At 44.7% G+C, this 15750-nt stretch overlaps 1 protein-coding gene and 1 pseudogene across 6 annotated transcripts in view; one reads left to right on the forward strand and one right to left on the reverse strand.

Annotated features, from left to right (window-relative positions):
• CCDC57 (coiled-coil domain containing 57) overlaps positions 1-15750 on the reverse strand; it is a 137535-nt gene that overhangs the window by 46303 nt on the left and 75482 nt on the right. For 4 of the 5 annotated variants that reach the window (XM_033181676.1, XM_033181674.1, XM_033181675.1 and 1 more), the window contains exon 16: positions 15369-15582. The exons of the other annotated variant lie outside the window; for it this stretch is intronic. In XM_033181676.1, coding sequence (XP_033037567.1) covers positions 15369-15582 — 214 coding nt within the window. The remainder of the gene's footprint in view (positions 1-15368; positions 15583-15750) is intronic. 5 annotated transcript variants of the gene reach the window in all.
• LOC117066373 lies at positions 3981-7596 on the forward strand (annotated as a pseudogene). The gene has a single exon (XR_004430301.1). The product of XR_004430301.1 is annotated as an NADH-ubiquinone oxidoreductase chain 5-like (transcript).

A 15750-nucleotide genomic window follows, 5' to 3' on the forward strand; every position in this document is an offset into this window, starting at 1 on the left:
CTCATACAATCCACTGCGCCTGTAATTCTCATAGTAGCAATTATATGTATAATTTATTCCCCGGACAATGAGCCATAATAAATAATCCCAACCAACTCTCAGCCCTAATCATAATAATAGCCCTTGCTATAAAATTAGGAATAGCCCCTTTCACTTTTGAATTCCAGAAGTTACCCAAGGAACACCCTTAATTCCCGGCTTACTTCTCCTTACATGACAAAAATTAGCTCCTATTTCAATCATATATCAAATTTATCCGTCAATTAATACAAGCATTCTTCTAACCCTATCAACCCTATCCATCATGGCAGGCAGCTGAGGAGGCCTCAACCAAACACAACTACGTAAAATCCTAGCATATTCTTCAATCACACATATAGGCTGAATGATAATAACACTAACATACAACCTAAATATTACAATTTTTTACCTATTTACATATATTATTCTAACAACCACTGCATTTCTAGCCCTAAACCTAAACTCAAATACCACAACCCTAATATTATCACGCACCTGAAACAAACTAACCTGATTAATACCACTAATATCATCCACCCTTCTGTCCATAGGAGGCCTACCCCCACTAACCGGCTTTCTACCCAAATGAGTTACCATCCAAGAACTCACAAAAAACAACAACTTTATTATGCCCACTATTATAATTATTATAACTCTACTCAACTTATATTTTTATCTACGCCTAATCTATACCACCTCCATAACACTACTCCCCACATCCAACAATACAAAAATAAAATGACAATTCGAAAATACAAAACCCACACCTCTCATCCCTCCACTCATTATTCTCACTACACTCCTCTTACCATTATCCCCAACAACTCTAGCTATCTCCTAGAAATTTAGGTTAAATAAGACCGAAAGCCTTCAAAGCTCTTAGTAAGTTAAGTATACTGAATTTCTGAAGCACACTAAGGACTGCAAAACTCTACTCCGCATCAACTGAACGCAAATCAATCACTTTAATTAAGCTAAGCCCTTACTAGATCAATGGGATTCAAACCCACAAAAACTTAGTTAACAGCTAAATACCCTAATCAACTGGCTTTAATCTACTTCTCCCGCCGCAGGGAAAAAAGGCAGGAGAAGCCCCGGCAGAAATCTTAAGCTGCTCCTTTGAATTTGCAATTCAACATGAAAATCACCTCGGGGCTGGTAAAAAGAGGACTCAACCTCTGTTCTTAGATTTACAGCCTAATGCTTACTCAGCCATTTTACCTTTTTTCCACCTATGCTCATTAACCTCTGGCTATTCTCTACAAATCATAAAGATATTGGAACCTTATATTTATTATTTGGAGCATGAGCTGGAACCGTGGGCATGGCTATAAGCCTTCTTATTCGAGCCGAATTAGGTCAACCCGGTAACCTATTAGGCAATGACCACATCTACAATGTTATCGTTACAGCCCACGCATTTGTCATAATTTTCTTTATAGTTATACCCATCATAACTGGAGGTTTCGGAAACTGATTGGTACCTTTAATAATTGGCGCTCCTGACATAGCATTTCCCCGTCTAAATAATATAAGCTTCTGACTTCTTCCACCATCCGTCCTACTTCTTCTTGCATCAGCCATAGTAGAAGCTGGTGCCGGAACAGGTTGAACAGTCTATCCGCCTTTAGCAGGAAACTTATCCCACCCAGGAGCTTCTGTAGACCTAACTATCTTCTCACTTCATCTAGCAGGCATCTCTTCTATCTTAGGAGCTATTAATTTCATCACAACTATTATTAATATAAAACCTCCTGCAATATCCCAATACCAAACCCCCCTGTTTGTTTGATCAGTCCTAATTACAGCAGTCCTACTACTCCTATCCCTACCTGTATTAGCCGCTGGCATTACAATACTATTAACAGACCGTAATCTCAATACCACCTTCTTCGACCCTGCCGGAGGAGGAGATCCTATTTTATATCAACACTTATTCTGATTCTTCGGCCACCCCGATGTCTATATTCTTATTCTACCTGGGTTTGGGATAATTTCTCATATCGTAACATACTACTCTGGAAAAAAAGAACCATTCGGGTACATAGGCATAGTCTGAGCTATAATATCAATTGGGTTCTTAGGCTTTATTGTGTGAGCTCATCACATATTTACAGTTGGCATAGACGTGGACACACGAGCCTATTTTACTTCTGCCACTATAATTATTGCAATTCCAACTGGCGTTAAAGTCTTTAGCTGGCTCGCTACACTACACGGAGGGAATATCAAGTGATCCCCCGCAATACTCTGAGCCTTAGGCTTTATTTTCCTTTTTACCGTAGGAGGTCTAACCGGCATTGTATTAGCAAACTCATCACTAGATATCGTACTACACGATACCTATTACGTCGTAGCTCATTTCCACTACAACTTATCAATAGGAGCTGTCTTTGCTATTATAGGGGGCTTTATTCACTGATTCCCCCTGTTCTCGGGCTATACTCTGGATCAGGTCTGCGTCAAAGCCCACTTTACTATTATGTTTGTGGGCATAAATTTAACTTTCTTCCCACAACACTTTCTCGGCTTATCCGGAATACCACGGCGCTATTCCGACTACCCTGATGCCTACACTACATGAAATATTGTATCATCTGTAGGCTCCTTTATTTCCCTGGTAGCAATATTATTAATGGTCTATATAATCTGAGAAGCCTTTGCCTCAAAACGCAAAGTACTATTAATTGAAAACCTACCTCTAACCTAGAGTGACTATATGGCTCTCCTCCACCATACCATACATTTGATGAACCAACTTTCATCAAAGTTAAATAAAAAAGGAAGGAATCGAACCTTCTGAAACTGGTTTCAAGCCAATCCTATAACCCCTATAACTTTTTCAATAAGATATTAGAAAAATTATTTCATAGCTTTGTCAAAGCTAAATTATAGGATATACCCTATATATCTTATATGGCCCATCCAGTTCAACTAGGCCTACAAGATGCCACATCCCCTATCATAGAAGAACTAATTGCATTCCATGACCACGCCTTTATAATCGTAGCCCTAATTAGCTTCCTAGTCATGTATGTTTTATCATCTGTACTAACAACAAAACTAACCAACACCAATATTACAGATGCTCAAGAGATAGAAACTATTTGAACCATTTTGCCCGCAATTATCCTAGTCTTAATTACTCTCCCATCCCTACTTATTCCCTACTTAACAGATGAAATTAACAACCCCTCATTCACCATTAAATCAACTGGACATCAATGATACTGGACCTATGAGTACACAGATTACGGGGGCTTAATCTTTAATTCTTATATACTCCCACCATTATTCTTAAACCCAGGGGACCTTCGACTTCTAGAAGTTGACAACCGAGTAGTACTTCCAATCGAAGCTCCCGTCCGTATAATAATTACATCCCAAGACGTCTTACACTCATGAACCATCCCCACACTGGGTCTAAAAACAGATGCAATCCCCGGGCGCTTAAACCAAACTACATTTACTGCCATACGACCAGGAGTTTTCTACGGACAGTGTTCAGAAATCTGCGGGGCAAATCACAGCTTTATACCAATTGTTGCAGAACTAATTCCACTAAAAATTTTTGAGATAGGGCCCGTATTCACCCTATAGATATATTGCATTTACCCTACTTAATTTACTCTTAAAATATCGAGATCCATTATATAGCTGCCACAGCATTAACCTTTTTTTTTTTTTTTTTGAGGCAGAGTCTCGCTCTGTCGCCAGGGCTGGAGTGCAGTGGCCGGATCTCAGCTCACTGCAAGCTCCGCCTCCCGGGTTTACGCCATTCTCCTGCCTCAGCCTCCCGAGTAGCTGGGACTACAGGCGCCCGCCACCTCGCCCGGCTAGTTTTTTTTGTATTTTTAGTAGAGACGGGGTTTCACCGTGTTCACCAGGATGGTCTCGATCTCCTGACCTCGTGATCCGCCCGTCTCGGCCTCCCAAAGTGCTGGGATTACAGGCTTGAGCCACCGCGCCCGGCCAGCAACACCCCTTCTAACGCTAACCGCCTGACTCTTACCTCTCATGATCATAGCAAGCCAATATCATCTACACAATGAAAGTCCTTTACGAAAAAAACTCTATCTCTCCATAATAATCTTTCTACAAATTTCCCTAATCATAACATTTATAGCTACAGAATTAATCTTATTTTATATCCTATTCAAAACCACCCTCATCCCCACCCTAATTATTATCACTCGATGAGGTAATCAAGCAGAACGCCTCAACGCAAGTACATATTTCCTATTCTACACATTAGCTGGCTCTCTCCCCTTACTAATTATATTAATATTTACACAAAACAGTCTAGGCTCATTAAATATTATACTGCTAACACTCACAGCCCAAAAACTAACAACCACCTGATCCCATAACTTAACCTGACTAGCATGCATAATAGCCTTCATAGTAAAAATACCTTTATATGGCCTACACTTATGGCTCCCCAAAGCCCACGTTGAAGCTCCCATTGCCGGATCAATAGTCCTTGCCGCAGTACTTTTAAAACTAGGCGGCTATGGTATAATACGGCTCACCTCAATCCTCAACCCCCTGACAGAATACATAGCTTACCCCTTCCTTATACTATCTCTATGAGGCATAATTATAACAAGCTCAACCTGCCTCCGACAAACGGACCTGAAATCACTTATCGCATACTCCTCTGTAAGCCACATAGCCCTGGTAATTATGGCCTACCTCATCCAAACCCCCTGAAGCTTTACTGGCGCTATTATCCTTATAATTGCCCATGGGCTCACTTCATCTATACTATTTTGCCTAGCAAATTCAAATTATGAGCGAACCCATAGTCGCATTATAATACTTTCTCGAGGACTTCAAACCCTACTTCCACTTATAGCCTTCTGATGATTCATGGCAAACCTTACCAATCTAGCCCTACCCCCCACTATCAATCTAATTGGAGAATTATTAGTAGTAATAACTTCATTTTCTTGGTCACACATTACCATTATATTCACAGGACTAAACATGCTAATTACTGCCCTTTATTCACTACACATATTCACTACAACGCAACGAGGAATACTCACCTTCCACATCATTAACATAAAACCCTCCTTCACACGGGAAAATATACTAATATTTATACATATTTCCTCTATTATCCTTCTATCCCTCAACCCCAGTATTATTATAGGCTTCACCCCCTGTAAATATAGTTTAACTAAAACATTAGATTGTGAATCTAAATATAGAAGCCCACCACTTCTTATTTACCGAGAAAGCTTGCAAGGACTGCTAACCCATGCCCCCGTACTTAACAAAACGGCTATCTCAACTTTTAAAGGATAACAGTTATCCATTGGTCTTAGGAACCAAAAACATTGGTGCAACTCCAAATAAAAGTAATAACATGCACACCTCCATTGTTATACTAACCCTAACTTCCCTAATCTTCCCAGTTATTATAACCCTTATCAAACCCAGTAAAAATCATTTATATCCTAATTATGTAAAAATGACTATAATATTACCTTTATTATTAGTCTCCTTCCTATAGCTCTATATATCTTCCTAGACCAAGATACAATTATCTCAAACTGACATTGAATGACTATTCAATCACTAGAACTAGCACTGAGCTTCAAACTAGATTATTTTTCCATAATATTTATTCCAATCGCACTATTTATTACTTGATGTATTACAGAATTTTCACTATGATACATAAGCTCAGACCCAAACATCGACCAATTCTTCAAGTACCTCCTCATTTTCCACATCACTATATTAATTTTAATTACCGCCAACAATCTCTTCCAACTCTTCATTGGATAGAAGGTGTAGGAATTATATCCTTTCTACTAATTAGCTGATGACACGCTCGAACAGACGCCAACACCGCAGCGACTCAAGCAATCTTGTATAACCGTATTGGTGACATCAGCTTCGTTCTAGCCATAGCATGATTTCTCCTTCATTATAACTCATGAGACTTTCAACAAATATTCATCCTAGACCCTAGCCCAAATCTTCTACCACTAGTAGGTCTCCTTTTAGCAGCAACAGGAAGATCAGCTCAACTTGGCCTTCACCCTTGACTACCCTCTGCTATAGAAGGCCCAACCCCAGTTTCAGCCCTACTTCATTCTAGCACTATAGTGGTAGCTGGGTATTTTTACTCATTCGCTTTCACCCTATAATAGAAAATAATATGTTAGTCCAAAGCCTTACACTATGCCTAGGAGCTATTACCACTATTTTTATAGCAATCTGCGCTTTAACACAAAATGATATTAAAAAAATCGTAGCTTTCTCCACCTCAAGCCAACTAGGATTAATGATAGTTACCATTGGCATTAATCAACCATACCTAGCATTCCTACACATCTGCACCCACGCCTTCTTCAAAGCCATACTATTCATTTGCTCCGGATCTATTATTCACAACTTAAACAATGAACAAGACATTCGAAAAATAGGGGGACTATTTAAAACAATGCCCCTTACCTCAACTTCCCTAACTATTGGTAGTCTAGCACTTACAGGTATACCATTTCTTACAGGTTTCTACTCCAAAGATCTTATCATCGAAACTGCAAACACGTCATATACCAACGCCTGAGCCCTATCTATCACTCTCATCGCCACTTCCCTAACAAGCGCCTACAGCACTCGGACTATTATCCTCACACTAACAGGACGACCTCGCTTTTCAACCTCAATTTATATTAACGAAAACAACCCAGCTCTACTAAATCCAATAAAACGCCTAACAATAGGCAGCTTACTCGCAGGGTTTCTTATTATCAATAATATCTCCCCCACCACACTTCCCCAACTAACAATACCTTATTACCTAAAACTCCTGGCCCTATGCGTAACCACCCTAGGTTTCCTAATAGCCCTAGATCTAACCCTTATAACCAATAATCTCAAAATAAATATCTCGTCACACATATTCAAATTCTCCAATATATTAGGGTACTTCCCCACTACAGTTCACCGAACAATCCCCTATCAAAATCTAGTCATAAGTCAAAATCTGGCCTTTCTCTTACTAGACTTAATCTGACCAGAAAAATCAATACCCAAAACAATTTCACACACCCACACTATTACCTCCATCATCACAACTACCCAAAAAGGCATAATTAAACTTTATTTCCTCTCTTTCCTTATTCCCCTCATCCTAATTCCACTTTTAATAATATAGCCTATTACCTCGAGTAATTTCAATAACAACATATACACCAACAAATAACGTTCAACCAGCAACCACTACCAATCAACGCCCATAGTCATATAAAGCACCTGCACCAATAGAGTCCTCACGAATTAACCCGGGCCCCTCTCCCTCAAAAATTACCCAACTTCCCATATTATTTAAATTAATTACCACCAACTCATCATAGTCTAATACTCATAAGATCAACCCTACCTCCACTGCCAATCCAACCAAAAGACTACCCAAAACCTCAAACCCTGAAACCCACGCTTCAGGGTACTCTTCAATAGCCATTGCAGTAGTATAACCAAAAACAACCATTATACCTCCCAAATAAATTAAAAACATTATTAAACCTATGTAAGTACCCCCATAGTTCAAAATAATTACACAACCAATGATACCACTAACAATCAATGCTAAACCCCCATAAATAGGAAAGGGCTCAGAAGAAAACCCCACAAACCCTATAACCAATAGTACACTCAATAAAAGTAAAATATATGACATCGTTTCCACATGGGTTCCAACCATGACTAATGATATGAAAAATCACCGTTGTATTTCAACTACAAAAACATTAATGACCCCTGCACGTAAATCTAATTTAATTATAAAAATAATTAATCATTCCCTTATCGATTTGCCCACTCCATCAAACATCTCCACATGATGAAATTTCGGCTCTCTACTAGCAACTTGCTTAATTTTACAAATTATTACTGGCCTGTTTCTAGCAATACATTACTCACCAGATACCTCCTCTGCCTTCTCTTCTATCGCACATATTACCCGAGATGTAAATTATGGCTGAACTATCCGCTACCTCCACGCTAACGGCGCCTCTATATTCTTTATCTGCCTATTCCTGCACGTAGGCCGAGGTCTATATTATGGCTCATTTCTTCTCCTTGAAACCTGAAATATCGGCATTGCACTCTTACTTATAACCATAGCAACAGCCTTCATGGGCTATGTACTCCCACGAGGACAAATATCATTTTGAGGTGCCACAGTAATCACAAATTTATTATCCGCAATTATCCAAATTAGAGGCGTGAGCCACCATGCCCGGTAGCACTAAAGTTTATAAAACATGATGGTGCCAGGCGCGGTGGCTCAAGCCTGTAATCCCAGCACTTTGGGAGGCCGAGACGGGCGAATCACGAGGTCAGGAGATCGAGACCATCCTGGCTAACACGGTGAAACCCCGTCTCTACTAAAAACTACAAAAAAGGCCGGGCGCGGTGGCTCAAGCCTGTAATCCTAGCACTTTGGGAGGCCGAGACGGGCGGATCACAAGGTCAGGAGATCGAGACCATCCTGGCTAACACGGTGAAACCCCGTCTCTACTAAAAATACAAAAAAACTAGCCAGGCGAGGTGGCAGGCACCTGTAGTCCCAGCTACTCGGGAGGCTGAGGCAGGAGAATGGTGTAAACCCGGGAGGCGGAGCTTGCAGTGAGCTGAGATCCGGCCACTGCACTCCAGCCCGGGTGACAGAGCAAGACTCCGTCTAAAAAAAAAAAAAAATTAATAAGTATATTTAATATGGTTGTTAAACAGAATAAAATAAAAAGTAGTATCCAGCACATTTGGTTTAATAAATAACCAAAGGAATTCTGAAACTTCCCCTTAAGTCACTGGTGAAATAGAAAAACAGCCCACACTAGCCATGCGCAGTGGCTCACGCCTGTAATTCCAACACTTTGGGAGGCCGAGATTGCGCCACTGAACTCCAGCCTGGGCAACAAGAGTGAAACTCGGTCTAAAAACAAAACAAAACAAAACAAACAAACAAAAACGCTCGCAATGGCAGGCTATCTAGACAATAATTACACTGATAATAATATCCCTCAAAATCTCTGGGGCTTGGCCAAAGTGATACTCATGAAAATTCTCACCTTAAGAAATGCAATTACTAAGCAAGAAAGAATAAAAATAAATGTGAAACATTCAATCTAAGAAATCAGGAAAAGAACAATAAAATAAACCCAAGAATAGGAATGAAAAGAGATGAAATGGGAATTACTTCTGTTCAAGATACCGGAGTCATCCAGTGGTTCCAGAGTGTGGAAACCCCTGGAAGGGGGAGAGGGTGCTCTTACACACACGCCACACACACACACGTGTCAGGGAGCATGTCTGACATGCCCCATAAGCTCTCCAGAAGAGATGAGACAGAAATGGAAGAAAGCAGTGTTCGAAAAACAATGGCTGAGAATTCTAAAGAATAGAAAAACAACCAGCCAACCAACCTAAAATTTGGTCCTAAAATTTAAAAAACATACTGATTCCTGAGCAGGATTCAGGGAAACAAATCCACACTTAGACACAACAATGTCTTAACAGGAGCACTTAGCAGATTGGGAGAAAAGTCTAAAAACAGCTTCCCCAGGCCAGGGGCAGTGGCCCACTCCTGTAATCCCAGCACTTTGGGAGGCCAACGTGGGTGGACCGCTTGAGCTCAGGAGTTCGAAACCAGCCTGGCCAACATGGCAAAACCGTCTCTACAAAAAATACAAAAAAAAAGAAAAAAATAGCTAGGCTGAACCCGGGAGGCGGAGGCTGCATTGAGCCATGGTCATGTCACTACACTCCAGCCTAGGCAACAGACAGCAAGACTCCGTCTCAAAAAAAAAAAAAAAAAAAAAAACAGCTTCCCCAAAGGAACTGAGATCAGACTGATGGCTGACCTCTCTGAAGACATAAGAATATTATCTTCAAAAGAAGTTGAGCCGGGCATGGTGGCATGCATCTGTAGTCCCAGCTACTCGGGAGGCTAAGTGAGCTAAGATGGCACCACCATGCCAGCCTGGGTGTCAGAGTGAGATCCCATCCCTTTAAAAACAAAAAAAAAGTTGTAGAAAAATGTCAACATACAGGAAATTCTATTTCTGGCGAAAGCATCATCCTAGAAAGTCATCTGCAGATACGTAGCGTGTACTCCCCACAGACTCTTGCTGAAGGAGCTGACAAAGCAAAGGGCAGAGATCCCTGAATAAAAGTCCATTTCCCTTTTCTCTTTCCTAGAAAAGACGGGGCTGCCTCGTATCTGAGTCTGAGTAGAAAGCCTTGCGTCCGATCACTGCCCTCCAGGCTCCTGGAAGACCCCATTGCGGTAACAGGGAACGGAGGTCAAGGAGCAGTCCTGGGAAGAGCTTCAACCAACTATTTCATAAGATGTGAGCAAAAGTTATTACTTCCAAATTAATATATTGTTATCAGATTTTAAATACGTATATGTCATTTAATAAATTAAATGAAAATAGATACTTTACTATTTATGCACATATGCCTAATAAATAGTATTGAATCAGCTGCCAACTACTGGGAAACAACACAGCGAGATCCGTAATTTGTTCTTTTTCACTAGATCATTTCCAGATGCATCAAAGACTCAGCAGGAAAATGACATAACGATAAGATACCAGCGGCCCCACAGTAAGCCCCCTACATACACACAAAATTAAAGTACAAATTGAAAACAGGAAATCCTTTTATCTATTTAGATTGGCCCTCCAAATAAATTTTCTTTCTCTCTTTTTTTCTGAGACAGAGTCTTGCTCTGTTGCCCAGGCTGGAGTGCAGTGGCTTGATCTTGGCTCACGGGTTCAAGAGATTCTCCTGCCTCAGCCAGCCAAGTAGCAGGGATTACAGGCATGTGCCTCCACACTTGGTTAATTTTTTTTTTTTTTTTTTGTATTTTTAGTAGAGACTGGGTTTCACCATGTTGGCCAAGCTGGTCTCAAACTCTTGACCTCAGGTGATCAGGTGGTAGCTCAGACCTGTAATCCCAGCACTTTGGGAGGCTGAGGTGGGCAGATCACTTGAGGTCAGGAGTACAAGACCAGCCTGGCCAACATGGTGAAACCCTGTTTCTACTAAAAAAAAAAAAAAAACTAGCTGGGTGTGGTGGCACATGCCTATAATCCCAGCTACTCGGGAGGCTGAGGCAACAGAATCGCTGGAACCCGGCAGGTGGAGGTTGCAGTGAGCCGAGATCACACCACTGTACTCCAGCCTGGGCAATAGAGCAAGACTCTGTCTCAAAAAAAAAGTTAGGTATCATGAAGAAGTTTGCTAGAAACAACATTTTAAGGAATCCCAGCTTTCTACAGGATCAAGGAAATGCCATGTGCGGCTGATTTCTGGAAGGCACAGAGGGAGGGTGAGCTCCAGGCACTGCTCACTCTGTGGGTGGAGGGGCCTGCAGGCAGGGTCCCACAGCACCTGCCTCCTGCTTCCCCCTGCAGGCCCCTGAGTGGGGCTGTTCTCACTCCCCGTCCTGGTCTTGGCCTGAACCCTGCAGCAGGCAGGTGAAGCTCCTTGTCTCGGAGGGGCCCCACCACGTCACCTGCTGGAGTTGGCTCCACAGTCTGAATGGGTATTGGCAGGAACCAGTGTCACCAGAGCACAGGGGATGCCCCGGCACCTCCCCCCACAGCCATGTATATGGGCACCGGCAGCGCGAGACAGGCTCTATGCCTGAAAGCAGCTGAGAGCCAGTGAAGTGATGGTCAGCTTGCTCCCTGCAGAATGGGGCCCCTTCCCAGAGGTGGACAGGTGAGGACATGCACTGAGGCAGCTGCAGGTGACCCCTGGGCCACCAGTGCTGGGGCAGAGTAACTGTTGTGAAGTGGACTAGAGAAGCATCTAGAAACAGCCGCAGGCAGAGCAGGTCCTGCTAAGCCCCTGGCTGGACGGCTGTCGCATGTTGAGTAATGATGATATGTTTGTCACAGCTGGCCATTCTGTACTACTTAACGACTGCAGCCACATCATTGTGAACCAGATTATAGATCTTAGGGAAAAAATGCAGATAGACCAGTCTTGCCTAAACCTTTGCAATCAGGACTGATCTTTTTAATTTTTTAAAATGTTTTTAGAGACTGGATCTCCTGTGTTGCCCAGGCTGGAGTGCAGCGATTCTTCACAGGCAGGATCATACCCACTGCAGCCCCGACCTTCTGTGCTCAGTAATCCTCCCACCTCAGTCTCCCAAGTAGCTGGAACTTCAGGCGCACGACACCATGCCCAGCTAAGAACTCAAGTGTTTAGGTGGGAAGGACGGTCTTCCCAAAAAGAAACAAATGGAGTATGTTAGGTATAATCAAAGCCAAGCCAAAAGTCCCCATTCTTCTCTTCTCACTCTACTTTCTTCTCTAAATTGCCAAGAAATTGACAAACTTCTACTGAGTCCTCCCTGTGGATGTGCGCGTGCATGCACACACGGTCTCACATACAAATGCACGCGCGCATAGTCTCACAAACACGTGTGCACAGTCTCACAAACGCGTGTGCAGTCTCACAAATGCGTGTGCAGTCTCACATACAAACGCATGTGCACACACATACAAATGCACATACACAGTCTCGCACACAAACGCGTGTGCACACACAGTCTCACATACAAATGCATGTGCACACACACACAGTCTTGCCTCAGGGAGTGCTGGGATTGCAGGCGTGAGCCACCACACCCAAACGAGGAGACATCTCTTTAGCCAGATTTGGGCCTGGCGACACAGGAACTGAAGAAGGTAGAAAGTGTCTGGCACTCAGCAGGGGCTCCTCTACTGGATGGGTGGATGGATTTATGAATGGGTAGGTAGGTGGATGAATGACTGGATGATTGGATGGATGGGTGGATGGGTGAGTGAAAGGATGGATAGGTGGGTGGGATAAGTGGTTGGATAAATGGATGGATATGTGGGAGAATGGGTAGATGGATGGATGGATGGATGAATGGATAGATGGATGAATGGATGGGTGGATGCATGGATAGATGAATGGATGGATGAATGGGTGGGTGGGTGGATGGGTGGATGGATAGATGGATGGGTGGGTTGGTGGATGAGTGAGTGGATAATTGGATGCATGGCTGGAGAGAATAGATGGATGGGTGGATGGGTGGGTGAATGGATGGATAGATAAGTGGGATAAGTGGTTGGATGGATAGATGGATGGATGGATGCATGGACGGACGGATGGATGGATGGATGGATGGATAGGTGTGTGGGTAGGCGGATGGATGGATGGATGGGTGGGTGGGTGGATAGATGAGTGGATGGACACATGGGTGGGTGGGTGGGTGGATGGATGGATGGATACATTAATAGATGGATAGGTGGGTGGGTGTATCAATGGATGGATGGATGGATGGGTGGGTGGATGGATAGATGGATGGGTGGGTGGGTGAATGGATGAATGGGTGGGTGGATGGGTAGATGGATGCATGGTTGAGTGGGTAGGTGGATGGATGGGTGGATGGACACATGGATGGGTGGATGGGTGGATGGATGGATGGATGGATAGGTGGGTGGATGGATGGGTGGATGGATGGTAGATGGATGGATGCATGGGTGGGTGGGTAAGTGGACAGATGGATGGGTGAGTGGGTGAATAGATGAATGGGTGGGTGGATGGGTAAATGGATGGATGGTTGGGTGGGTGGGCAGATGGATGGGTGGACTGATACATGGATGGGTGGGTGGATGGTAGATGGATGAATGGGTGGGTTGATGGATGGTAGATGGATGGGTGGGTGGGTGGGTGGGTGGATGGTAGATGGATGGATGGATGGGTGGGTGGATTGATGGTAGATGGATGGATGGGTGGATGGGTGGGTGGTAGATGGATGGATGGTGGGTGGGTGGGTGGATGGTAGATGGGTGGGTGGGTGGGTGGGTGGATGGTAGATGGATGGGTGGGTGGGTGGGTGGATGGTAGATGGATGGATGGATGGGTGGGTGGATGGATGGTAGATGGATGGATGGGTGGGTGGATGGATGGTAGATGGATGGATGGGTGGGTGGGTGGATGGTAGATGGATGGATGGATGGGTGGGTGGATGGATGGTAGATGGATGGATGGGTGGGTGGGTGGATGGTAGATGGATGGATGGGTGGGTGGATGGATGGTAGATGGATGGATGGGTGGGTAGATGGATGGATGGGTGGGTGGGTAGATGGATGGTAGATGGATGGATGGATGGGTAGATGGATGGTAGACGGATGGATGGGTGGGTGGGTAGATGGATGGTAGATGGATGGATGGATGGGTGGGTGGATTGATGGTAGATGGATGGATGGGTGGGTGGGTGGATGGTAGATGGATGGATGGGTGGGTGGGTGGATGGATGGTAGATGGATGGATGGGTGGGTGGGTGGATGGTAGATGGATGGATGGGTGGGTGGGTGGATGGATGGTAGATGGATGGATGGGTGGGTAGATGGATGGATGGGTGGGTGGGTAGATGGATGGTAGATGGATGGATGGGTGGGTGGGTGGATGGATGGTAGATGGATGGATGGGTGGGTAGATGGATGGATGGGTGGGTGGGTAGATGGATGGTAGATGGATGGATGGGTGGGTAGATGGATGGATGGGTGGGTGGGTAGATGGATGGTAGATGGATGGATGGGTGGGTAGATGGATGGATGGGTGGGTGGGTAGATGGACGGATGGGTAGATGGATCGGTGAGTGGGATAAGTGGTTGGATGGATGGATGGATGGATGGATGAATATACAGGTGGGTAGATGGATGGGTGGGTGGATGGTGGAAGGATGAGTGGGTGGATGAACCGATGGGTGGGTGGGTAGATGGGTAGGTAGATGGATGGATGGATGGATGGGTGGGTGGGTGGCTGGGTGAATGGATGGGTAGAAGGATGGGTGGTTGGATGGATGGATAGGTAGGTGGGTGGATGCATGGAGGAACAGATGAATGACTCACTGAAACACTCAGTCATAAAGCCAGTGTCCCTTGCCTTTCTTAGGAAGTCAGCCCGGGTGTGTCTGTGTCCAACAGGCCCAGCCTCCACCTGGGTCAGGAGACACTGCTGTCTTTATCTGGAGAAGTCTATGGTCATCTTTGCTGCTCGCCACAGAGCCGCACAGAAATGCCAGCTGCTTTGCTAAACTGCGGCGTTGTTCTCACTATGGTGCCAGCAAAGTGAGTTCCCAGAGCGTCCACAGCTGAGATGAGGTCCTGCTCTGTACAGTGGCCTCCAACCAGGCCCCACTCACAAGAGGGGCTTCTGCACTCCTTTGGGCCTTCCTGAGAAGGCTGCGGCCAGAGCCCTCCCACTGACCCCAGGCGCACACCCAGAACCTGGCCTGCACCCAGGCCACGGCCTCCACTTCCCGGACTCACCTTCGGGCCGGCCCAGCTCCGCACGGAGCCTGTTCCCCATCTCGATGAGCTGCTCCTTCTCCAGGCGGAGGCTGAGGATTTTTCTGGCTGCCTCCTTCAGCTTCCTCTGGAGTTGGTGCATAGATAAGGTCTGGGGGGCGCGTGCCACCGGCTGGAGGTGCAGGAAAAACTCTCCCTGGTCCTCGGCCTCCACAGGCTCTCCCTTGACAAGGCCCTGTAACAGAACTCACAGGTAGAAACCCCTGCGAGGCTGCCCTCATGGAAGGATGCTGGGGTGCCTACCCACGGAGCCTCTTCACCTGCTCTCCCAGGGTGGGCACTGCTGGGTGCCACCACTGGGTGACGTCCTTCCAAAAGAAAGACAAAAAGGGTCGCTGCTCCC

This window comes from Trachypithecus francoisi, unplaced genomic scaffold, assembly GCF_009764315.1.
Source record: "Trachypithecus francoisi isolate TF-2019V2 unplaced genomic scaffold, Tfra_2.0 Lachesis_group20, whole genome shotgun sequence".
In the NCBI taxonomy this organism is placed as follows: domain Eukaryota; kingdom Metazoa; phylum Chordata; class Mammalia; order Primates; family Cercopithecidae; genus Trachypithecus; species Trachypithecus francoisi.